Source organism: Psittacula echo (assembly GCF_963264785.1).
Source record: "Psittacula echo genome assembly, chromosome: 4".
NCBI classification, from domain to species: Eukaryota; Metazoa; Chordata; class Aves; order Psittaciformes; family Psittacidae; genus Psittacula; species Psittacula echo.
Genome location: NC_137738.1, coordinates 120790878 through 120814081, shown reverse-complemented (window position 1 = coordinate 120814081; position 23204 = coordinate 120790878). Strand labels below are relative to the sequence as shown.

The 23204-nt window shown below is 41.5% G+C and overlaps 1 protein-coding gene across 2 annotated transcripts in view; it reads left to right on the top strand.

The window, feature by feature from the left end:
- The window catches only part of EML6 (EMAP like 6), a gene marked incomplete at both ends in the record, with an annotated part of 119856 nt that overhangs the window by 29397 nt on the left and 67255 nt on the right, over positions 1-23204 (top strand). For both annotated transcript variants that reach the window (XM_080616309.1, XM_080616308.1), the window contains 4 exons: positions 7931-8090; positions 18082-18180; positions 20238-20306; positions 22925-23110. In XM_080616309.1, coding sequence (XP_080472435.1) covers positions 7931-8090; positions 18082-18180; positions 20238-20306; positions 22925-23110 — 514 coding nt within the window. The remainder of the gene's footprint in view (positions 1-7930; positions 8091-18081; positions 18181-20237; positions 20307-22924; positions 23111-23204) is intronic.

Here is a 23204-nt window from a genome sequence, read left to right as displayed (position 1 = left end):
TGTGTGATGAGGAGCCACAGTGCTGCAGTGCCCTTTTATTAAACCTGCCAAATGTTTCTCTGTGTACAGATGCATTGGTGTAAATCAGAGCTGGCTCTAATTAAAATGCAGAACAGTTTTGCTCAGAACATTAAATTTTAAGAGTTTGGGGATTTTTTCTCTTGCTTCTTTTTCCCTTCTGTCATTGGGGAAATTTTAATCACTTGATCAAAAACAATTTAGTCTTTAAATCTGGCCTGACTCTGTGACCCCCCTGTAGCTCCATGGTGCAACCACAAATCCCATGTTCTGCTAGGCTGCCTACACAGCCTTATGGGCCTGGTCTGTTAGGACTTCTAATAAGCACTGAGCAGCTGAACAAACCCCACTGAAGTGTGGTTTTTGAAGTGTGGTGGAATAACTCCATAGGCTTGAACAGCAAACACTGGCACAAGGAGTAGGTCAGCAGTGATTTCCCAAGGACAATTTTAGAGTGGCAGGAATGATTATGCTTCTGTCACCATTCCACCCACCATGAGAAGTAAAACCCTTGTCAAAATACCCCTTGCAGTCCCAGGACACCCTAAGTATACTTTAGCATAACAACAGCTATTAATGTGTGTGATTTAAAGACCTCTATTAAGCCCTGAGCTGCACATCCACTTCATAAATTATTAATCTTAGACTCAGTCTGTGGCCAAGACGAGTCAGGAGTGCCTAGCCTAACACAGTGATTTCCAGTCCCAGGCTGCATTGCGTTCATTCAGAGCTGGAGGTGTTCACTTCCTCTGACAAGCATAGTCTGGGGCAGGCCACCCAATCCAGAAACTGCTGCTGAGCAGGTGAGCCAGCACTGGCTTGTTCTAGGTGGGAAGGCAGTGCTGAATGGTGACTACATGCTAGAACCTCTAATTCTATCACTTTTCTTCCTACACAGGGAGTGTGGAGGGGAAAAGCAAGCAGCAGAATAGTTAGTAAAAGCTTCAACCTGAAAAATGTCTTATTTGCCAGATGGTCTTAAAAACATATTTCTTTAAAAACATATGCTGTTCTGTGTTATAAAAAGCAAGATATTACCATATAAATATCAAGTCAGTAAATAAATTATCATTGCCCTTACCCAGTGGTGTTCCCATCAAGGTTTATAATCTAATTTTTTCAGGACAAATATGTTCTGTACTTGAGTTTGCAAGAAGTTTGTGGCAACATTTCTATATTTACTATATAGAAATGTCTATATTTCATTGTATTATTTCAGCTATATGTTCACATATATAAAAACTAATTCAGTTGTATGAGTGTGTGCCTTAATTGCATTGTACGTACATACACACACACACATGCACACACACACACACACACACACAGAGTCTCTGCATGTATCAGAGCCACCAGAACAGATCTCTGCTCTCCCAGACTGGTTTCCTATGCCTGCACTGTGGTCCATGCCAAATAGAATTGGTTATCCTGGTGTGTGATGTGCCTGCCAGCTCCTCGCAGTATGTGGGGTCACAGGCTTGCCCTGGAAGAGTAAATGGTTGGGAGCTGTGTACGTGCACAGAAAATTCCGTAATTAAGACACTGATTTTCCTCTAGTGATAATTGTGGTATTTGTGTCTTGGAAGTAATCTCTAAGGAGAACATACGCAGAATAAGCCTGTCAAATTCCTGGAGTTTCCTGCTCATTGCTCCTCTCCATTTTAACAGCATGATCTAGTGGGTTTTGTGCAGGTTGCTTTGTTCTTACCTTGTTCCTTTTCCTCCCTCCCCTTTCCTTTCCATTGTTCCTACGCTGCTGCAGCCCCCCATGTTTCCAATTTAACTGCTGGTCTTTATTCCCGTGCTCCCTTTAGAACTCAGGCTGCATCTTGCTTTATTTTGCTGATGATAGTGCTCTGTCTGTGCAGTCTTCCCTTTTGACCCCACCACTGAGGAAGAAACTCATTTTGTTCTGTGAAATGAGGAATTCCTGTGTTCTTTGCTGATACATGAAGACGGCTCTGTCCTTAGCACTGTGTGAGCAGTAAAATGCAGCTGTAAAGCTCCCTTGTCTTTAAACATGCCCATGGTCTGTCAGGATCTTGAAAGTGTCACTTCCTTCTGCACAGAGAACTCACAGCACAGAGCAGAAGGAGACAACAAAGAACAGACCTGCTGGCACACAATGGCCTATTTCAGGGCAGGCTTGGAGCATCTTGGAGACATTTTTTCTTCAGAGGTATTTTTTGCTACAAAGTCTTAAGAAAAACCCAGAGTTGTGTAATTTATCTGTCCGTCATCAGTCGGTGCCCTGAGTACTCGGCAAGAAGTTTGACCTGCATTCTGAGGAAAAACCCACTATGTTCTCTGTTCTGCTGAAATGTAGGGGTTTAACAGATTCTGAGCACAAACCCAAATGATTTCATTAATTTCTGAAGAGAATTACTCAGATACAGACAGTACTGCATCTCTCCAAGTCTTCATTATCACTATAGCATTGAGTTACATAAAACTGCATAATTCATAGAATCATAGAACGCGTTGGGCTGGACCTTAATTCTGTAAAGGTCTGTCTAAACATGAAAGTTATGGCAAATTTAAACCAGGGTGGATTTGAAGTAGAGAATAATTTAGCAGTGTCTAACAGCCTAGAGCTATTTTAGAATAGCATCAAATCTGCTTTAGGTGGAAAACAGCCCTAGCACTGAGGGTGAATTGCATTGTCAAGAGATGGGGAAATCCAGAATCCACATTGACTTCATTCAGAACCCGAGGTGTTTACTTCCTCTTTCAAAGAGCAATCCTTGTTTGTCAGGTGGGATGTTCTGGAAACTAGTTTTAGTTTGTATGAGAAGTGTATCTACTTGATTCATGTTAATCAAACAAGAGTAAATAGGATGGTTATAAAAAGGTTCATATTCATGTGACATTTATGAATAGAAAACATACCTTGAAGAATTACACACTCAAAACTATAAAAGCAAATGTTCAGCCTTTGGCTGCAGTGAAAAAGTGTTTTGGCCGTCTGATACATAGGATAATGCAATGATATATTTAAAACACTCAGAATGGTGAGGTTTTAACTTCTATCTCTTCTCTGATCCACCAATTTCAAGATGTCCACAAACCTATCAATTCCATGTGTATGTATTAAAGATAACAGGAGTTACTTGCTTTCTGCAGCATCAAGGAGCAATTATCTAATGCAAGTAAACTGCTGTGAGTCAAAATGTGGTTTTACTTTGATTACTTCAGACTTTTTGGATGTGTTTCAGTATTGGGAATAACAGCAAAGTCTAATTTAGAAGGAGCCTCTGGAGATCATCCAGTGCAACTTTCTCTTGAGAGCATGACCTTGGATTAGGTTATCCAGGGTCTTGTCAGGCCAAGTAAGTCTTGAACCATTTGTAGCAAGGGGCGTTCTTACCACTTCTCTAGGCAACCTGTCCCAGTCTTCAATTGTTCTTATGGTGAAGAACATTTTTCTTGTATCCAGACAGAATTTCCCATGAAGCAACTTGCGTCTCTTGCCTTTTGTCCTCTCACCCCGCATCCTTGTGAAAAGACCACCTCCACCTTCTCTATAACTGCTTTAGTTGTTTAGAAGACTGTTCTTAAATCCACCCTGAGCCTTCTCTTCCTCAACCTCACCAATTCCCTCATCCTGTTTTTGTTCTTCCCAGTCATCCATTGTTTCTAGCACCTGCAATTCTCTGGTTCCTTGACTCTGTGCTTTGTGAAGAAAAAAGTGTTTTATCCACACTTTGGGAACAATTTCAATACACAAATTACAACTGAATATTCAGTTCAACTACTTGAAGTAGATTATGTTCCATATGTAAACTGTTCTACTTAGTTCCATCTTGGTTTAAACTCAGTGTGTGTATTATATGTACTTAAGTGTATGGAACCTGTTACAGAAAATCAAAAAACATTAAATACAGACAAGAAACAAATATTTTCAGTCCCTTGAATTTCCAAAGTGGTTATAAAAGAAGAAGAAAAACCTGGAGCGGGGTATTATTGCACCAGAAATTGCGGAGGAAGCAGGAGTTTACCATCTGGCAGGGCCTCCAGACCAGATGGATCCACTAATGGCTTTGATAAAGCATTTCATCAGACCCTGCTGGAACATGACTGGCATCTTTAATCATCCTACATTAATGGGGTTCCAGCCTTGGATGCTACAATCAGAATTGCTGATCTTGGAAGGGGAGGATAAGGCAATGTTCCCTGAAATCTCTTCTTCCTAATAGACCGTTTTATTAATAAGGTGTAATGTTAAAATATTACCCTGGTTCCTCTTAAATGGATTGTTTGCTTAAAAGAAGTACCCATGGAGGCACTTTTATTAAAGCCCTTTTTTGCAAACACATCAGAGTGCTGTAGGAATTCACTGTCAGCTTTATGCACACACAAAAACATTCAGCTGCTCACAAGAGCAGACTGTCAGGAATCTTTTACTTGTTTTGCCTTCCCAGAAGAAAGGGAACATGCATTTCCAAAGCAGTTGATCTCAGCCTCTTACCCTACATATGCATCTGCCCCTGTTACTCTGCACCCTGAGAGACAGTTGGGCTGTGCAATGAAGTAACTGCTGCTACCAGCAAGCAGTACCAGCAACAATTGTGCTACTTTTATCCTATCTCTTTCTTCTAGCAAGAGAGTGTCCACTTCTTTTTCCCTTTTCTTCTGAGATTTCTTCTGCCCGCTCCTCTCGGATCTTGTGGGAATACAGCCTGGTCAGTGCAGCACTGCATGTGCTGCCATGGCTGTCTTTGGTTCCCTGCTTATCTTTCCTCATAGAGCAACCCTGCTCTCACTGCTCACTCATAGTAAAGCCATTGCTACTATAATGTATATAGTGTGCTTATGGGAAAAGCATGGGAATTACGTGAATTACATCTAAGAGAAATGCTCATGGTTTTAAGATCATAGAATCGTAGAATATCAGGTTGGAAGGGACCTCAGTGATCATGTGGTCCAACCGTTCTTGGCAAAAGCACAGTCTAGACAAGCTGTCTCAGCACCCTGTCCAGCCAAATCTTATATATTTCCAACACTGGGGAATCCTTGGGACATGATTCCAATGGCTGATGTTCTCATTGTGGAAAATCTGGGTGAAAAAGTTGTGTGGTGGGGCTGTGGGAGTGGAGAAATTATGACTTGCTTGGAGATGTGAAGCCTGCAATGGTCCAGCCATTCCCTTTAGCTGAACAGCTCTGTTGTACACTGATGTGTCTCAGACAGGTATCTGCAGAGCTGTTGCCTGTGACTTGCAGAAAATTGTCTGGTTGCATAAGGATTGTGTTTCTAGATGTTCTTCCTGTTGAAAGGAATAGAAAGTAATTCTTTAGTAATATTTTTCTACACCATGAACTGCTGGTGTTTGATTCCCTAATTCTAATTGTATTTTCATGTTTGATCCCCTATTCTAATCATATTTTCATGTTGCACTGATATCATAGTGTTTCAGTACTTTCCAGTGGTGCAAATAGTGATGTTATATTGTTATAAATGGTGTAGATACAGGATATTTGCTTAGAAAGGTCAAATAAATGCACCTAAATGCAAAACACAAGCAAAGAAGTTCATACTCATCTTAAAAGGCAGGGAAGTTTGGGGAACCGATTTCAGCATAAATCACACAACATGAAGACAGGAAGTGACCCATACAACAGATACATGGTATATACTATGGACATACAATTTTAATATTTTAATATGTAAGAAACATGTAAATCATATATACAGGTATCTGAGTTTTGTTCTTGAAATTGGACTCATGTAACCCACTGTTCTGTCTGCCAAAAATAAGCACTTGGTTATCTAAGAGCCAGACTGAATGTAGGCGGTCGTAGTGCATTGTAAAGGCTGTTAGCAGGAGATGAATGTCCTCAGTGGTTCTGAAAGACCAGACTGCTTATTTAGGTGCCAAAAATTGATATTAGTTCCTAATTTTAGCTCCCCCACTAGTTGACTTCATGCATCAGAAAGGATAAAACAAATAACAGATACGTTCAGTACAGACATGTTTATGTTGTAGGAGATGTTCTTAACCTTATATGCAGGAACGGGAATGTAAAAGAAGTTCTAGTATGTGAAAACTGAACTGTACAAAGCAGGGGTAGATGTAATTAAGCTGCAGTTCTGCTCTAGCAGTGAGATAGAAAAGCCCAATTAATCTGTTCAATCTGGTTCTTAATGAAGAAAAGTATTCTAACGTAATTATAGGTATCACAGCTTAAGTATGGTGGAGTCATCCTTTATTTCCCTTCCAGGTTTAGAATTGAGGTGAACCACTTGACACACAGTATAATGTAGAATCCAAGCCTGTGAAGAAGAAGAAGAATGAGCAAATGCAGGAGCAGTTCAAGCAGTTTTACTGGGCATTGTGTTCTTTCTGCATGAATTATTCTTTAACATGAAAAATTGAATGCATGCATTTGTGAAATGTCCTCAAGTTTTTTGATGCATTCTAGTAATTAGTGTTGTCTACTCCTGGGATAGCAGAAACCCTCAGCTTCCCTAAGCCATCTGTTGAATGTCAGTTTATTGATAGGATATTTGTCCTTGCGCTATCTGCAGCTCGCTCAGATGTTGTTCAGATTGCTTTCCTGGCTAGCGGTGTCAAACCGTCTTTGTGTTCAGATTTCCTTAGGGTGGGTTTTTATTATTAACATCCCCAAGCTAGATTTTCAAACCAGATCCTTGGGGGTTTGTGAGAAAATACCGCAAGGGCTGAAGAGCAGCTTGACAATAGCTGAGAGTAATTGCAAAGAGGAGCTGCTGGTACGGTGCCACCACCGATAGCCCGTACTCCTCTTGTTACTGTGGGGTGAAGTTTGCTAAATGGCAGCCTTTTGTCTTCTGTGCTCCAATGAAAATCTGTTACGCATGAAGAGGAAAACAGAATTTTATGGTTTATTTTGAAATGATGCTGCTGCTTTGTTCCAGAAAATGTTTGACATCCAAGAGAAATGCTCCCAACACAACAAAATGGAAGTAAATGTTAGTGTTCATACTTAAATGGGGTGTGAGAAGGATTCTGTGGAGGTTTTCAGACCTCTGAAGGATTGTGAACAGACATACAGTTGGATTCTGCTAATATTGCCTCCATCAGAGCGCAACTTGCAGTACCACAGCTCTGTGCAAATACCACAGAGAATGTTTAATAAATGTCATTTTCATTGTCAAAGCAAGCTTTCTGGATGCTTATGGAGTTAATAGCTGAAAACCAGAAACAGTGTTTGCAACTCTGGCACCTTTCTGGAATTTAAGCCGTAGAAATACTGCTCAATGTGACAGTTGTTGTGCAAAGTACCGTTTCTAGCTGGCTGTTAGAGAAAATGGGGTAAACTGATAAAGGTACAGTCAATTTTACCTCTCCTTAGGCAGCAGTAACTAAAGGATCTGAAAATACATATGTCATTGTTCAAGTATAGAAGAAACAATATATTTCTCTGTCTCTTCCAAGGTTACTGTGTTTAAACATGTGAAGATGTGTTTCTTGCATGTACTTTTCATAGTGAAATGTATCTATTACTTAGCCACTGGTCCTTATTTCAGAATGTTCGAGCTGATGTGTAAAAGAGGAATAAATTGTAGAAACTCATCCACTGACTATATAAAGCCATGAAAGACTAACATAAAAGCCTGTGTTTATGCAGCTTCTTAACCAGAAGTATTCAGAAATTCTCTGGCTATGTTTTCGTACAATTTTCCAGTTAAAATATTATTACATGATAAGTTGTATCCTGCACTAGCCATGTTGGTCTCAGTAAAACATTATTTGAAGTAAATAGTTGGATAAACTAAGTTTAGAAGATGGATTTTATGGTCATTCTGATAAACCAAAAGGAACTGAAGGTTTTGAGAATTAAAACATATGGTTATATTGTAATTAATTTGTTGTATTTTATACTATTTTACTGACTCAGTGTATTATAACTTCACCTGTATTCTTTTTCAGCCTTGCAGTTCACCCGGATAAAACCTTAGTAGCTACAGGACAGGTGGGGAAGGACCCTTACATCTGCATCTGGGACTCCTACCGTGTACAGACTGTGTCTGTCCTCAAGGATGCACATACACATGGAGTTGCCTGCTTAGCTTTTGATTCAGATGGCCAGGTTTGTATATCTTCTTCCTCTATGGCGTGAATTTCGTTTGGTTTCTGATTCTGGAAGACACACATGGGAAATGCTGTGCACCGGAGGCTAGGGCCTCCTACCGTCTTTGCGATGTGGGTGGTGCGCGGCGGCGGCGGCGGGGTCTGACCGGAAACCCCGAGAGGCTCGGCCCTGCCCTGCGCTGCCCTGCCCGGGGCCTCCGGGCTGCCAGAGCAGGGGCGTGCGCGGTGCGGAGGAGATGTCCACACTGCCATGCCCATATCCGCCTGCCTGCTGCAGGAGGTCTGTCCTCGGAAATGAAACTAGAAGAGACCCCTCTGTGCAGACAGAGGCACTTGGCATGGATTTAATCCCTGAGGGAAGAGAGAGGGCTCTTTGCTGCTCAGAGCTCCTTGTTGAGGACAGTTCTGCCTGCAACTGCCTCGGAGTACAGATCAGCTTGGCTCTCCCTCGTGAAGGCTACAGAGAGGAGGTGCTGTCCTGTTCAGCCTGTGCTAGGTGTGCAGCCCGGGCTGATGGATGTCACAGCTCCAGCTGTAGGGCAGGTCCAATGACTGGGCACTTCAGATAAGAGGCGTTCCTGCTTTCTTACAGCTTCAGCTGACAGGCTGTCCAGCATGTTACTGCTCAGGGGATTTGAAGCCCCAGGTAATAACAATTCCTGCTGCCTGTTTCACTTTCAGGTAATTTCAGGTACAGCTTTTTGAAACTCCAGTTCTGGCTACACAATGCTCCTGTTGATGGACACTCCCATTGGGGAAGTGAAGGTGCTTTGACTTAATAAATGCATCTTCTTGTTACAAAATATTTTTTTTTATCCTCATAGCTAAACTGAGGAAGTGTGGCCTGGATGATCAGGTAGTGAGATGGACTGCGAACTGGCTGAAGGACAGAAGCCAGAGAGTTGTAGTCTATGGGGCGGAGTCTAGTTGGAGGCCTGTATCTAGTGGAGTGCCTCAAGGGTCAGTACTGGGACCAGTATTATTTAATATATTCATCAATGATTTAGATGAGGGAATTGAGTGTACTGTCAGCAAGTTTGCTGATGACACTAAGCTGGGAGGAGTGGTTGACACGCCAGAAGGCTGTGCTGCCATCCAGCGAGACCTGGACAGGCTGGAGAGTTGGGCAGGGAGAAACTTGATGAAATATAACAAGGGAAAGTGTAGAGTCCTGCATCTGAGCAGGAACAACCCCAGGTTCCAATATAGGCTGGGGAACGACCTGTTAGAGAGTAGTGTAGGGGAGAGGGACCTGGGGGACCTAGTGGACGGCAGGATGAGCATGAGCCAACACTCTGCCCTTGTGGCCAAGAAGGCCAATGGCATCCTAGGGTGTATTAGAAGGGGGGTGGTCAGTAGGTCGAGAGAGGTCCTCCTTCCCCTCTACTCTGCCCTGGTGAGACCGCATCTGGAATATTGTGTCCAATTCTGGGCCCCTCAGTTCAAGAAGGACAGGGACCTGCTGGAGAGAGTCCAGCGCAGGGCGACAAAGATGATGAAGGGAGTCGAGCATCTCCCTTATGAGGAAAGACTGTGAGGGAGCTGAGTCTCTATAGTTTGGAGAAGAGGAGACTGAGGGGTGACCTTATTAGTGTATATAAATATATAAAGGGGGAGTGTCACGAGGATGGAGCCAGGCTCTTCTCAGTGGCAAACAATGATAGGACAAGGGGTAATGGGTACAAACTGGAACACAAGAGGTTCCACTTAAACTTGAGAAGAAACTTCTTCTCAGTGAGGGTGACGGAACACTGGAACAGGCTGCCCAGGGGGGTTGTGGAGTCTCCTTCTCTGGAGACATTCAAAACCCGCCTGGACACATTCCTGTGTAACCTTATCTAGGTGTTCCTGCTCTGGCGGGGGGATTGGACTAGATGATCTTTTGAGGTCCCTTCCAATCTCTAACATACTGTGATACTGTGATACATAGTATGATTCTGTTTTGTGTTTAGGAAGCTATATGGCTGTAGTGCTGAAACCCCTATTACAGTTCAATTGTTAATCATAGAATCCCAGGCTGGTTTGGGTTGGAAGAGACCTTAAAGCTCATCCAGTTCAACCCCCTGCCATGGGCAGGGACACCTTCCACTAGAGCGGCTTGCTCCAAGCCCCATCCAAACACTTCCAGGGATGGGGAATGCAAGGTCTGCAAATACAGCTCTTTCAAAGAAGGTATTTTTGAGATGAAAATCACCACCTAACATTCAAGTCAAATGGAAGCATTGGGTGATGGACAAATATCCACAGAAGAAATGGCCCGCTGTGGCTCAAATGTCAGAGCTTCCCCACATTTTTGTCGCCTGCTGCTCAAAGAGATCAGTTCCTGGCAAAGGCCTCACAACTGTGCAGTTTTTTTGGCACAGGAACTTCAGCAATCTCACTGCTGGGCGAGTCTCCTTGACTGGGGTGCACAGTCAGTTGTATAACGGGGTTAGGGCACTGAGTGTGTGGCTTTGTACAATGTGATTAGATTATATTGTAATTTGAGACAAAAATTAAAATACAAGTTAATGATGAGGTATTCACAGCTAAACACATCGATTTTTCTATTTTCCTCCCTGGAGGCAAACCATTAAAATCACTCAGTTGTCAATGAAGTAGGAGGGAAATAGATCTACAGTCCACATAAACCTGAGAAATAGCTCCTATTCATAGTTTTATAAATATCTATCTGTAAAATTCTGTCCTTACTGTGGTCATACTTCATAGCTGGTTGCTGGAGTTATTTCTAGGAATGCTTAGAGCTGATACCTGGATCCTTATTGAATCCACACAGATACTTATTGGGGTTTGTATTTACTTGTGTGTCTCAATTGCATCCCAAGAGGGCAAACTGCCTTTAGGTGGTGTTCTTAAAATCATGTGCTAGATAGGTAGCTGTCTATTGAGAGTGCTTTATTGTAATTCCCAGCTACTCTTCCACTGACCACACAGTGTTTTTATTACTCTTTTTGAGATCAGAAATGGCCATGCAGTTCATAAAATGTATTTTCAGATGAAGCAAAAGTACTTTTTATTGCACATTATCTAAAGATTAGTCTGAAATTAGGGACATCAACGTAAGCAGTTGCCTTTAACACATCTAAAAAGCATTGGGTAACTTGAATTGCTAACAGCACTATGGATGATATTTCCCCATTAAAAACTGTAACTAGCTTTCTATTTTAAGCCTAGTTTTTCACCTTTTTCCTCCAGTTTTCTTAAAGTAAAGCCATTTCCTCTGAAATCTCTTGTGCCAATTCTAATTAAAGGAAAAGGTGTTCCTGGGAATTGTGAAATGAAAAACAGCAGATGAGAAAACCCTCCAATCAACAGAACAAAATTACTGTTGCTCTAATATTTTTTAGAATCATAGAATCACAGACTGCTTTGGGTTGGAAAGGACCTTAAGATCATCCAGTTCCAATCCCTCTCATGGACAGCGACACCTTCCTCTGGACTAGGTTGCCCCAAGCCCCTGACTGGTCTCTAGTATCCCAGGTCTTCAGCTTTCCACTTCTTGAAAATAGGGATTATATTTCCTTTTCTCAGCTGACTGCCATGATTTTTCAAGATAGGATGGAAAGTGGCTTAGCAGCTACATCTGCCAGTTCCCTCAGGACCCACAGATGGATTTCATCAGGTCCTATGCACTTGTGCACATTCAGGTTCCTCAGATGATCTCGAACCTGATCCTCTCCTACAATGGACCTAAGGTCTTCATTTTCACAGTCCTTACATGTGGCCTTTTTGACTTGAGCAGCGTGGTCAGAGCATTTGCCAGTGAAGACTGGGGCAAAGAACTCATTGAGAACTTCAGGCTTCTACAAACCAGGGGTAGCCAGTTCTCCTGTTTCCTTCCAAAGAGGGCCCACATTATCCCTAGTCTTTCTTTTGGCAGCAAAAGATAAGATATTGTTCATTCAGACCTCACTTGGAGCATTGTGTGCAGTTCTGGTGTCCTCAACATAAAAAGGACATGGAACTGTTGGAACAAGTGCAGAGGAGGCCACGAGGATGATCAGGGGCTGGAGCACCTCCTGTATGGAGATAGGCTGAGAAAGTTGGGGCTGTTCAGCCTGGAGAAGAGAAGCTGCGTGGAGACCTCAGAGCAGCTTCCAGTATCTGAAGGGGGCTACAAGGATGGTGGGGAGGGACCCTTCACTAGGGACTGTAGTGACAGGACAAGGGGTAACGGGTTCAAACTGAAACAGGGGAAGTTTAGATTGGATCTAAGGAAGAAATTCTTTACTGAGAGGGTGGTGAGGCACTGGAATGGGTTGCCCAGGGAGGTTGTGAATGCTCCATCCCTGGCGGTGTTCAAGGCCAGGCTGGACAGAGCCTTGGGTGCCATGGTTTAGTGTGAGGTGTCCCTGCCCATGGCAGGGGGTTGGAACTGGATGATCTTAAGGTCCTTTCCAACCCTAACTATTCTATGAGTCTATGATTCTATAAATACCTGTTCTTAATTTTTTTCCTCATTTTTAACTTTATAAGACCGGTGGATAAACTTCTTTAGTTTTTAAACATTTTTAAGCACCAAATGGGAATAAAGATGCCTTGAAGAGCCCAGTCAGTGTGAGGTAAAGGCTCTTCTGAAAATCCTTGCTCTAATGAAAACCTGAACTCATTCCTATGTTGACCCTGCAAAACAGCAAAGTTCTGCTTCTGGACGTGCTGGAGAAGTTGCTGTTTATTCTGGAAATACAAATTTGCTCAGATCTGGAGAAAGCCCAAGGCTGCAAATCATAAATATGGATGATGTAACTTGGCTTTTTACTGCTCTTTCTGCCTTTGCAGAAGAAGCTGATGTGCTGCACCAAAATTAAAGGGCATGGTAGAAAGACTGAGTATTTGGAACTCATTGCTGCTAGCAGGTCCAGTTTCTTTAGTCAGCACACCCAAGGGAGCTGGCATCTTGTGACAGAACAAAGCAGACTTCACATACATTGTGTGCACCTTGCCTTCCAAAGCATACCTTTCATTCTTTTATGCTGAATGTCTGTTAATACCCAAGAAAGGGTTTTATTTTAGCCCCAAATCATGAATAAATTCAACAAGCATGTAAAGTATAGATGCTGTAAGAAATGTATTTTCTCTGCTCACTCTGTCAGCTGTCCACTTTCTAAATGTAAGCAGCCTGAGGAAAAGCCTGGCTTACTGTGCTTCTCTACCTGAGCTGGATCCTGTGCAGACAGTGGGCTTCATCCCACTCCAGTGTGCCCAGCTCTGCTTCCAAGGGTCGCTGCTGTGCTGGGTGCTGCACAGCTCCAGTCCATGCATTTAACATGGCTCAGATACTGACACTGCCTCTGTATTTTAGCCAAGTTAATCAGCTTCTCTTGTGCCAGGATCTCTGGGTGTCTGTCTGAGGCATTCAGATGAATTAGTTTTGAAGTATTACTCCCCGCTGTACTTCAGCTGACGCTGCATGGAGATAGCTTAGTTGTTTCTGGAGTGCTTCTCTGGAATGATTGACCACAGACTGGGTAATGGAGAGTAGACAGGATTTGTTATCTTTTATAATACAGGAGAAGATCAGTATGCATCTTAAATGAGGGAATAGCTTACAGCTTCCTTTACTTCATAGAATCATTGAATGGTTTGAGGTGGAAAGGACCTAATTAAAGCTCCTCCAGTTCCAACCCCTGCCACGGGCAGGGACACCTTCCACTGGAGCAGCTTGCTCCAAGCCCCTGTGTCCAACCTGGCCTTGAACACTGCCAGGGATGGGACAGCCACAGCTTCCCTGGGCACCCTCACAGGGACGCCTCAGCACCCTCACAGGGAAGAGCTTCTGCCTTATATTTAACCTGAATCTCCCCTGTTTAAGTTTGAACTCATCACCCCTTGTCCTATCACTGTGTATGTTCTTTTATGTACCTTCAATGCAGATTTAAATTTGGAGACAAATATATTTTGAGTAAATTTCCCATTTTGCGCATTACCTGTATTTAAAACTGTATTTTAATAGTACAGGTGGAAGCTAAATATCCTGCAGACCTGTTGCTATTTAAAACCAGGTATTTCACTTTGGTCTTTTTGTGTGTGACCAAGAGATTACATTTGGCAGGAGAGAAGCTGCACTTGGTTCAAATGTTTAACAAAGAGTTGTCAGTTTGCCTGGAATTAAAAGTGGTTTTTGTTGAATTAAGCATTAACTGCAGTTTCTCCTTAAAAGGACCAATATCCACCCTTTGTGGAATTACCTACAGAGCTGATGTCTTTCCTATTGAAGTATTTCACCAAAATTGTATACTTCAGTTTCTTTCTGAGTTATTTTCGATGAACTCTTTGGTGTGCTTCCCAAAAATGTGATTTTTTCAACGGAACGAGGGGTGCAGTGCCACAATACACAGATACATTTCTATGTTTGGCCTTAGGTAGCAGTTGGCTTCTTTATCCAGATCTTCCAAATCTGTGTAGATTTAAAAAGAATTGTTTCATTTCCATGTGCATAAACTACTTGGCAGATATTTTCTTCTGTGAATTCCCCCACAGAATTCTGTCAGATTCTCTTGCAGAAGGAGGACTAAAAGTGTCAGTGTTCAACCAAAAAGGAAATCCAGCATTTAGCACTTTTCTGCCACCTTCCTCAGCAGACATATGTGAAAAGAGAATCTCAAATATTCCTCCATTTCCCCATGGACTTTCACTGTCCATCTACCCCACTAATGGTAATTTCCTGACTGATAGCTGCAGTTCAGGTCTGATGACGTTCACACCATGAATCTAAAAGATGCTGTAAGTGCTGCCATGGTTTCCATGGTGAACAGCATAAAAGAGGTGAGAAAAAGTTGCAATTGGTGAAGGTTCCATGAAAAATATCCTGTGTTTTGATCAGTACATCCAAGCCCCTGGGTGGGTGTAGATTGCTAAGGGCAGAGCAAACTTCCTTTTCTACAATAATAGGCCTTTCTGGAAAGTAAGATTTTTATGCTGTAACTGACAGGAGCAAATTTATTCTTTCCTATATTTGATTTTCTTTTTCCTTCTTTACCATATGTCTAATAACCAAGCATGTTGTCCAAGGTTAAATGCAGATATTCAGGACACATCTGAGAGAGAAAAACTTGGGGGTTCATTCACATCTAGTGATAGAACCCCCAAGTTTTTGAACCTACCTTTACCTACCATTGCAAAGACTCACATATGAAGAGTCTTCAAACAGGCTGTGCTCAGGCATTGGAACAGGCTGCCCAGGGCAGGGCTGGAGTCACCGTCCCTGCAAGGGTTCACACCCCGTGGAGACGAGGCCTCAGTGCCATGGGTTAGTGGTGGCCTTGGCAGTGCTGGCAATGGTTGGACTGGACAAGCTTAAAGGGCTTTTCCAATCTGGTTGTTTCTGTGATCCTGTATCATAATAAACTGTTCTGACTACTTGGTGTCTTGTGGGTTCCTGCAGTATATTCTCACACAGTTTGATTTAACAAGACCTGAGGCAACTCTATTCCAGTGAAAGACAATACAGAAGTAGACTGGGCTCAGAGGAACTTGTGGAATAAGTCTGTAAATAGTTTTTTGACTCGTTGTTGGGTTTGTTGGTTTGCTTTTTATTGTTTGGGGTTTTTTGGTTTTGTTTTTCATTAATAACTGTCCTGGGTTCAGCAGTAGCAGTCGTTTTTCTCCTTAGTAGCTGGTGCAGTGCTGTGGTTTTGACTTTCAGCCTGGGAACAGGGCTGATAAAACCGATGTTTTTAGTTGCTGCTCAGTAATGTTTACTCTGACCAAGGACTTTGTGAGTCTCATGCTCTGCCAGGGAGGAGGGGAAGCCAGGAAGAAGCAGAGACAGGACACCTGACCCAAACTAACCAAAGAGCTATTCCATTCCACAGCATGTCATTCCCAGTATATAAACTGGGGGCAGCTACCCAGAAGGGCTAGATCACTGCTCAGTCGGGCTGGGTATCAGTCGGCGGGTGGTGAGCGGTTGTGTTCTCTCCCTTGTTATTTCCCTTCATCATTATTATTATTGGTGGTAGCAGTAGTGGTTTTGTGTTATACCTTAGTTACTGGGCTGCTCTTATCTCAACCCATGGGAGTTACAGTCTTTCGGTTCTCCTCCTCATCCCCCCGGAAGCAGGGGGAGAAAGGGGGGGAGTGAGAGAGAGGCTGCCTGGCTGGTCTTAAACCACAACAATACCATATTGTTTAGTACATTTGCTGGTAGGATGTTGGTTATACATTATTCACTAGGCAGAGTTCAAATATTGCCTTAGACATAATGCCTATTGTCAGCTCTCATGAAACCAAAGTCTGAAGAGATCTCTTTCATTGCTCTAAAATAAAGGAATTGTAACTACTGAGGGGACAGTGAAGGGCGCATGTGTATTCACTGCATTTAGACCAGAGGCTTTTGATAGCGGCTCCCTTAAGAAGGAAGATGTACTCTATGTTTTTACACTTAGAAATGGTGTGAAAAGGCATGGAGTACCTGGTCTCTGAATTATTTTGCTACAGAGTGAAAACTGGAACCTTCTGTTTCTTTATGAATGATGATCTTACAGTTGTGCAGTAGTTGTTGGCCTTACTGCAGTGAGTATTTTTTCTAATACAGCATTTTAGGGCAGTATCTAGTGATCGTACCTGTTTTCTTTGCTGGCTCAGTCCTTTTATATTATCAAATATGTCTCCAGACTTTAAACAATTTGCCTATTGAAAATTTGAGCCAAAAATAGCAGACATTTAGTTGAAGGAAATCCAGTTGAAGGGATGCAGTTTGCAAGTCATCTTCTTGAGGCAAATCTTGAAGGAAAAGATCTGGTTGGTGTTATCTCTGAAACATACATCCATTCGGACCAGAAGGTTCATCTGCTGATCTTTGTCTCTGAGTCAAAAAGAAAGGTTTCATTTATTGCATGGTCTTGAATTGCAGGATTTCTTGTAACCGAGCAAAATGCTGTGGAGTTCAGTTGGACTGATAATTCCTTGTGAGATGAAGTTATTAGGCAGGACAGTGAGAAGAACGAGGGACAAGCAGCACAGCACCACAGATACAACTCTGTTTAAGAAGTCGTGTTGCTGAGCTACTACATAGTTTCCCATGAAAATAGTCTCTTGTCTTCCCAGTCACTCAGGCACATTCTTTGTACTAACACATGTTGAACATATCCATCACTTATCTGTTATACATCCCTATGCAACATACCTTGGCACCACATCCAGTATATACAGATGAAGTACATTTGGCACTAGCTTAGTCTTTGCACTGGTACATATAATGAACCCAGTTCTATCACCTCTGGCTGCAAAGCCCAGGTGAACCCTCTCACCTACTAGGACGCTCTAGGGGAAATCATGTAATGCTGGACATAATGAGCACAGTCACTGGAAGAGAACCTACAGCCTCCATGATAACCATTGATCTTTGGATGCTTTGCTAGTGCATGGAGTCTACCTCCTCCCCTCCAGCTTTTCCCTTCCATTTTATTTTGTTCTTTTCTTTTTCTTGTATTACTGAGATATAAAAACATTAACATAATTATTTTAATTCATTAATAATTAATAATAATTTTAATTAATAACTTTAATTTGACAAGTAATAATTTAAATTACTTTAACTGGTATTTTGCTATACTAAGCTAATGGAGAAGGCAATCAGTAAAAGTGTATCTAATTGTGATTCTAAAGCTCCATAAAATGAGCACAATGAACAAAAGTGTAGTTGGAAATAGAGCTTCTATTTCCCGTTCACTTTTATTATCAGATTAAGAAATCAAAATGCTGCCATGGTGTGCACCAGAAACAAGCACCCCAAATACTTCATGGTAAGAATTGTACTCGAAACATTCGTAATCCAAGATTAAAACTTGACTTTTTTGAATAGATTTGACTTTTCGGCACTTTCTGCAGTGAGTAAATGTTAAATGTGAGTATCTTGAAGGTTCCTTTTTAGTTCACCCCAGGTCACATGTTGGGAAAATCAATTTGTACACATAATAATCTGAGCTACAGTAAAGAGGTCTTTGAGCTGGTTTTCTGCTAACTGGATTACTGTTGTTTTTCCTTAGCGTTTAGCTTCAGTGGGACTGGATGCCAAAAACACAGTGTGTATTTGGGACTGGAAGAGAGGAAAACTACTGGCGACAGCTACAGGCCATTCGGACAGGGTAATTGTATGAACTGAATTGTGTCTTGTGTTTTAAAAATCATTTTTCTTTGTATCAGGTTAATGCAAAGATAATTTGGATCATTCTGCCTGGCTTTTAAAATCCTGACCAAGGCATTTATTTCTTCTCATTATGCCAGAAATAGCATAAAGCACTGTGGTAGTAAAAGAGGCATTTGATGGATTCTTGTGCTGACTGTTTACTAAGGCTAGGGAGGAAACACTTTGCAACTCACTGATTAGGATGATTTATAGCTCTCTACATGAGATGTGAAGTGCTAGTTCAATGGACAAAGATCATCTTCTTTCTGAATATGTCCGAAAGACAGCTTATCCTGAGGGAAAGTTTAATTAGCTCTGGTTTCTTTTTGCTTTAGACAGTCACCTGTAGGAGAAACACAATTAGGATAAATAGTCCTTTTCTGTCTATTAACTTCAGATAAAGGATCTTAACTTTGATATATATGAGACCTGAGCAGGTTTGAGTTTTGAACATTATTCAGGATTAGGAAATGTTTTAACTGGTTTAGCATAAGCAAAATACCACCTCAACATATGTAAGCACAAGGATGTATACCTTAACATAAATTAATGACACATTCTGACAAATTCTAACCTTGTTGTGATATTATAACATGCTTGAATGTTATAATATTGAGTTTTATGATGTTTTATTACACATGATGGAGTATTTATAAATGCAAAGCAGCAGACTAAACCCTTCCTTACAGTTTGTGTATGCATACAGTCCACCTGCATCTTGTATGTCATCTGAATAAAGCCGATGGTTCATTTTTACTTACCATGTTCACAACACAACAGACTATTAGCCCTTGTTCTAATTTCTCTTTCAGAACTGATTAATTTCCCAGTCACAGCAGTGGAAGTTTTGCTGCTGAGGTCAATAGGTTCAAGATCAGGTTCTGAATTAGCAGAAGACCCCAGGACAGGCAAGAAACACTAAACTCTTAGTATCCCAGTAGACTTTCACAACCAGCCAAGGGAGATTTTGCACTGAAGAGGGAGTGGGGAAGAACGCGTCTCTAATTGGGCCACAGATTCCAAGGATTTGGTGTACAGGAGTCATAAAGCATTTCTGAAGGTGAAATATCTTGTGTGTTCTAAAACTTTTAAACAAATAATACTTGAAGTACCGTGAATCCTGATGTTCATAAAGAAGATAAATATTCAGTAGGAAGACAGTGCTTCCTGGTGTATAAAATTAGCGATGAGCAAGCTTAAGACAATCTGTTTGTGTAAACAGATCAGAATTCTCTTGTGATTTATACTTAAGAGCTGTTGAGCTAAAAGCAGCATAAAGTCCCATTGTCTTTCTGTACAGGCCTACATTTCCTGAAGTAACTAATGATTGTGGAACCTCATTGGTTTTCAGCTGGGACACTGAAAAGCTGAGTGCCAGATGTACAAAGTTTAAAAATGACATGTTGGAAATGTGGGCCAAAATACAACCTTTTTGTTTCCGTAGTTTATAGAATATTTTTCATTTGGCATAATCCCATAGCCGCAGAATACACTGTGAGTTTGTTCTGGTAAGCTACACAGGACCTTTTACTTCATTTTTTGATGCATACCATTATAAATGTAAATGTGAGACTCACCAAAATGAAGAATTCTATTCTAACTCTGTTGAACAAGTCAGATAAACGATATTCACCCATTTTGTCTCTGGGGTCTTTGGTAACCAGGTTAAATTAGATACTGTACCTTCTACTTAAAATAATGCGTAAAGATGAATGCACCAGTCTTTCATCCCTAATCACACCATTAATTCCCACTTTACTTGACACAGTAAATAGTGTTTATTCAATAATGTTTTGGAGCTGGAATACATTGGTATGCAAAGGCAGGAATGAGATGTGCTGACAGAACTCTGTGAGGAAGCCTACATATTTGCTTTAATCTTTACCTAAATGGTGTTCTTTCATTGTTAGTAATATGTTGGAGCAGAAATTATGCCTAAATATTGGCAAAAGCAAACTGAGCCTAGATGCAATTGCTCTATAATTTCAATTATCAGCTTACTGTATTTCTTAACAGATATTTGATATCTCCTGGGATCAATATCAACCAAATAGAATTGTCAGCTGTGGAGTAAAACACATAAAGGTAAATAGCTTTTACTGTTTAATCTTTAAAAGTAAAATAAATGCCACAAAAGAAATTTGTTCTATTATATGATCAAGGGTTTAAACATAAAAAAGCATCATATATGTATTTTTCTTTCTTTACTCTGTGAACTTTTAACAACACTTTCTTTGAAGCCAGTTTAGGCACTCAGCAGTAGCTGAGGTGCAGATCCACTTAACAAGATCATTTGAGGTCATTTTCCTCATTACATACTTGTCATTTTGGGGTTCTCTGCCCTCTCCATTCCACTTCAATTGGCTCAGAATTGTCTCAGTCTCTATCAATTTTTTCTCACTGAGCACCACAAAGGGTCACTGAACAGGTACAGGAGGAATGAAGTTAAAGTATGGATTAAATGAACTGCTATTTGGCCTGTCATGCTACTGGTACTTGTAGGAATACCATGGAGAAGGTAAGCAAGACCTGAGAGATGAATAGACAAGAACTCTAGTGCCCCACTCTTTGCTCACTCTAAGTCACCATTTCTGGCAATTTAAATATGAACCTAGGTATATACTGTAAATTTGGGATAAAACATCCTCGTGCCTGTGAAAAAAATCCTTCTGTTTGCCAATATTCCCTGCAGGTTTCTATTTTTCTCCTGTTTCATCAAAAGCCTTCCTAACAGATGGCAATTATTTCGTATGACTGGGGTGGGAAGAGCTTAACTAGAAGTTTAGGAAACCAGTTAATATCTCTAGCTCTGGTTACTGAGAAGCTCGTGCCCTTAAAACCACCACTGCTTTCAAACTGTGGGTGGGCTTGGCAGCAGTGATACCATCTGTTGTATTCTGCAAGCTGTTTTCCAAACCTGTCTTTGTTTGGCACCTGTGTTCTGTTTAAAGTGGCCATAATTGCCCTGAAATGCATCACACCAGGCAAAGTAGATATGTATAGATGCAAAATCCCAATAAATAACTGTGGAGGGGAAATTATTTGATGTTCCCCTCCAGGGGTGCTCAAACAGTAGTCTGTATACTTGCCATTCATTGTAAGACTGTGAGAACATGATAATTAACTTGCAACAAAGGAAAAGAACAGCTCTGAAGTAATTGTATCACTGCGAGAATGGGTCTAGGACTTGGGAATAGTGCCATTTATTCCTTTAGCATTTCAGTTCTGTTGGCTTCTTTGGCTGAGCAGGTATTAGAAGGTGCGGTAAAGCCTGGGAGCTAAGGATGCTAAGGAATCACACACTGAGCCCAGGATCCTCCCTCCACCCCTTTCCTTACATGGCTCTCTGCTCTCTTGTCCTGCTGCAGCTAACCAGAAGTGAGGTGAGCATATGTTTTGCTCACAGAAAGCAAGCCACAGAGGAAGTATTCCCACTGACTTCTCATAAACTGGCTTATTAAGAGGCAAAGGGAAAATTTAGGTGAATTAGAAATAGAGAAGGATCTGAAATAAGAATGCTTCATCCAAGGATTTTATGGAATTCTGCTTTATAGGAATTTTATAGAAGGACAAAGAGAAAAACCTAAAAATTCATCTTAAAGCCATGAAAAGATGTAGGCATATAAAGTGGGAATGAGACAGGCATTATGCATCTGTGTCAGGCACTTCAGTATTCCTGTCCAGTCCCTGACTGTATCTCTCCAGTGCAATGGATCACAGAGCATAGATCTCAACTATAAAGAGCTGAGCTGGCAAGTCCAGACAGGACTGTGCTACACCCCATAGATTTCCTCTGCTTCTGCATGTGTCCAGAACACCCCAGTGCCTGCAGGCCTGGATATTTTAGCACTTCTCTTACACATCTAATTGAAATTCCCTTTACTCTGCCTTTCCTGGAAGCTCTGATCTTTGGGGGGAACAGAGAGCACAAACCATCCTCTCTGCTTGCTAAATTGTGTTTATTAAAACAAAAAGAGGCACTCTGATTCGGAAAGAAATAGTGTGGTGTTTCTAGCCTACCAATGAAGACACCCTTCTAAGGCAAACTATGTATTCTCTTGACTCTTACAGTCAGCCTTGCATTCTTTTCTTCAGGATCTGTGTCTGTGGAGAAGTCAAGAAAGTCACCATTCCACACTTACAGAACCTAGTACACTTGTCAGAGAGAGTTGTTTCACATACAAGCGTTTGCAGTCTCCATCCAACAGATGGTTTCTTTGTAAATGTAACTATATTTGAAGGACCTATCTCAGCGCACCGGAAAAGGGCAGAAATGTCTACTTCAGGCACATAAGTTCTTTAAGATAAAGTATTTTATCACTTCAGAACTGTAGCTGTATTTTGAGTTTTGCAGACCAGAGAAGTGGCACATTCTTGGCTTTAAAAAGTGCGCATTGACAGGTGCCCCCAGCAAAACAGGATGAAAGGTAGTGAGGTAATGAGAAGGGAAGTGTAGCAATAGTGAGTCCGAACTGTGCCTCACTTGCTCAGTTTGATCATTTTGCTCTGTTCTTAGACTTACTGCACTTGCCTGGGGGTGTCCATGGTAAGTGGGAAGGTTTTGGAGTAATGGAAATTATGATGGGACTGCAGGAGTCATGTAAGTGTCTGGCCAGGATGTACGTCTGTGAGATCTGCACATTAATATGAGCAAACAGATATTCCGCAGAAGTTATTCCTAATATGCCATTTCTGTTTCACAGTTTTGGACGTTGTGTGGAAATGCACTGACAGCAAAGAGAGGAATATTTGGTAAAACAGGAGATCTCCAAACTATCCTTTGTTTAGCATGTGCAAAAGAAGATATCACATACTCTGGTGCTTTAAATGGAGACATCTATGTTTGGAAAGGGCTAAACTTAGTCCGCACAATTCAAGGAGCACATAGTGTAAGTCATGGTTTTAAAATCAATTCTTCAAGTGAACTGTTTCTTGAATGGCAAAACTTCTTGAAGGCTCATCTACAAAGATGATTCTGTGATT